The following is a 3,263-nucleotide window of genomic DNA, read 5'->3' as shown; positions in this document are numbered from 1 at the left end:
CCTTTCCCAAAGCCCTGGACCTAGTATTACATCAGTAATTACACACACACACACACACACACACACACACTCACTCACACTTATATATATTTTTTTCTTAGAGAGCACTCCTTCCAACTGTATATGACTCAGGGCTCCATCAAACCTCACTGTGCCCCTCCCGACCTGATCAGCTAAATGTCAGAATCCCACAACCCCTTGAGAAACACCAGTGATGCCCCTCTCCTTCTGAAGCCCTCCCACACAGTTTGAGCCTTGATTGAAGGTGTGATTCAGCTCAGAGTAGCTGGGTTAAGTTTTTGTAAAGAGGTTGCCATGTGTGCACTTTAGTAGACCTCAAAGCCACCAGAAGGTAGGAGCTTAGTGTACTTTCTTCGTAATGATGACTTTATGATTTTTCTCCATAGATAGAAACAAGTATGCACTGATATGATTCCACAAAGATACACAGAGGGATCTTTTACATATGAATCCATGTGTTCCTCACCACCCACGTGTGTGGACGTATGTAAGCATGCATGTGTGCACTCTTCTTAGGTCTGTTCCATCGAGTGAGTTACTTTTGCGACAGGGAACTTGGATGTAGAGTCCTTCCCTGGGACCGAGGCTGCCCAGTTTATTCCAGGGGTCTATAAGACAACTGGGAATAGCCAGGACTGCTTTAGCCTGAGCCACGTAGGACCTTCACTACTACGTCGCAGGACAGGTAGAGAGGAGATGGAAGGGCCTACGGACTGAGATGCTGAAGGGGAAGGAGGGAATGTGAAATGGAAATGAAGACCAATAAACTACACCTTCAAGTCTCTTCCCCATTAGCCCCCATTCTGGACCTGGCCCATTTCTTCACACCTACCCAGGTTTCATGAAGGTTTGCTGGCTGTAGTGATATAGTCCAGCTAAGTGAAGCAGAAAGGGGGTATTTACTACAAGGATCTTGGAGTGTTCTAGAATATCCATGGACTGATATGCTGCAGGTCACTGAGGTGCTGGAACTAGGAGCAGGAGTCATCAGAAAGCCAGGCCACGCGGCCACTCCTTTCTGCTTTCCTCCATTCCCCTGCATTCTGCTCTCTCCCCAGGCCTGATTTTTCTTCATCTCTGAGCAGTTTGTAAAAGACTGCAACTACACAGCTCCAGGGGCTACTTGTCTTTAAATTGAAGGACCAACAAAAATTGATTAGTGCTCTAAAGCCTCTAATCCCAGTTCCTGGGACAGAGACTAATGGCTCCAGCCCGGGTCAGGTGTCCGCTTCCAATCAGCCACATCCAGTAGACCAGGGTCACACTGGAAGAACATCATAAATGGGGTCCCAAGTCAAATTGATTGTCTTCCGTGAAGACCTCCAACTTATCCTGTAGAAGTCCCCTCTCCCCTGGGTTCTCATAGCACTTTATCTGCCCCTCTTCCATGGTACTTATTGCTTCTTATGGTGTGTTAATATTCCTGTTATAAAAAACCTATCCACCATCCTACATATCCATGAGCTTCTTGTTCATTTATCTTTAAATATCTTACACAGTTTGTGTGAACAAAAATTTGGACATGCGCTCAATAAATATTTTTTTTTCCTAAGTCTGGATTTATTGGAAGCCACATAATTCACAGTTCAGCCCATCTTCCAATTCTGCTCTCTGAAGGCTGGTCTACTTCTAGCCTAAGCTGGGGAGAAGTACATAACCCACCACAGTGTGTCCAATACCCTGACAGTGTTTTATTTCAAACTCTGATCCCTGCCTATAATTAAAAAGAAAATTCTGCCAGTTTGCTCCTGACGGTCTCTGCTACAGGAAAAATAGGTATCTGAAACATACTTTTGTTGAGACTCAAAAGCTAGATATACAATTTAAATAGGAAGAAGTGGGCTTATGGCTGTATGTATTAGCCAGCCACCCACCTGGACCCAGCCATCAGCCATGGTTGCGGAGGAGACAGCTGGAAACACCCAAGCAGGAGAGGAAAGGTCAAACATAGATGCTTCTACAGCATGATGGAGAGATGACTGACTTCACAGCTTCCAGACTCCACAGCATCCAGCCACCTCATCACCATGCTTCACATCCAAGGAGTCATTTATGCCACCAGGATAGCTAAAGTTTATGGGCCTCTCCTTGTGGCTCTTCATAGTCTTCCCAGGGTTTCAGCTGGGGCCCAGGGATCATCACCGTCTTAAGGATGGGCTGCTTATGGGGTGCCCATGGAGGGGTGATCTTGCCATGCATTCTCCAGCTCCCATAGGGATTTACCAGGTGCTTTTCAAACACAACATACTCCAGGACATCCCTGGGCACATCTTCCTGTCCATACATTAGCCGGCCAAACCGGTCATAGATGGCCAGAGTCTGTCGGATGTGCATGCGGACAGTGACCTGGCCGTATATGTTGCCCTGGTTCAGCAGATTCAAACAGCGAACCTGAACCACCTGGGGTGGCTCTAAAGATTCTACGAAGCTCCAGCGGACCGTCTTATACTTGATGTCCCAGACCATGTCCGGAAAACAGTTTTCAGTTACCAAGGTATGAAGCCGGTCATGGTCTGAGTTGTTTAGACAAAGGTGAGCTTCAATAAAAATATCCTTAGCTTTTTCGGGGAAGTCCTTTTTTTTTTTTTTTTTTTTTTTTTTCGGGGAAGTCCTTTATTTTAAAATTAGGATCATGTTCTCTTATCTTCCGGATTGACAATTGTGATGCCACCTTCTTCTTCAGTTGTTCACTTCTCTGTGCCAGTCCTTCCTTTGCAAGAGATGACAAGCGAGCATCACCCTCTGGAGGAACATAGGCATCAAAGATACCAGCTGTACAGGCCAGATGTAGTGGACACTCCAAACGTTCTGGAGGAATGACCAGTCCTGCTTTCCGGGCATATTCCATGAACTCCATTTCTGATTTGTATTTGGGTTCATAAGTAGGAGGTGTGAAACGTTTTTTAGTTCTCACTGGAACTACAACTGTGGACTGAGTCACCAGGACAGGCTGCCGAGACCACCATCCTAAGGCTTTGGATAAACAATACAAACCCCGCGGTGTGGGGGCTGCCATTTTGTTCCTCAATAAATATTTGAAATCATGATCCTCTCCAAACAAATACTCAGGAAATTTAATTTGGTCAAGTCTTTCATGTCATCTACTGTCTTGAGTTGATTAAATATAATTAATTCAACCGATTAGTTAATTGAACCAATTTTAATTGAGGACCTTCTATATACCAGGCACTGTCTTGGCTGTGTAGAAGCTACAGCACTACACAAGGCAAAGGGAGTCCTTG

The 3,263-nt window shown here is 45.4% G+C and overlaps 1 protein-coding gene across 1 annotated transcript; it reads right to left on the bottom strand.

Moving 5' to 3' along the window:
* Positions 1-1,866: 1,866 nt before the first annotated feature.
* Positions 1,867-3,039, bottom strand: LOC140634795 (large ribosomal subunit protein mL45-like). The gene is made up of 2 exons (XM_072828497.1): positions 2,642-3,039; positions 1,867-2,604 (listed from the first exon to the last, which is right to left on the bottom strand). The coding sequence occupies exons 1-2, from the start codon at positions 3,035-3,037 to the stop codon at positions 2,089-2,091; spliced, it is 912 nt and encodes a 303-aa protein (XP_072684598.1). The 5' UTR covers positions 3,038-3,039; the 3' UTR covers positions 1,867-2,088.
* Positions 3,040-3,263: the final 224 nt, after the last annotated feature.

The sequence above is a fragment of the Canis lupus genome, chromosome 6 (assembly GCF_048164855.1).
Source record: "Canis lupus baileyi chromosome 6, mCanLup2.hap1, whole genome shotgun sequence".
Lineage (NCBI taxonomy): Eukaryota > Metazoa > Chordata > Mammalia > Carnivora > Canidae > Canis > Canis lupus.
This window is presented reverse-complemented; position numbering and strand designations above follow the sequence as displayed.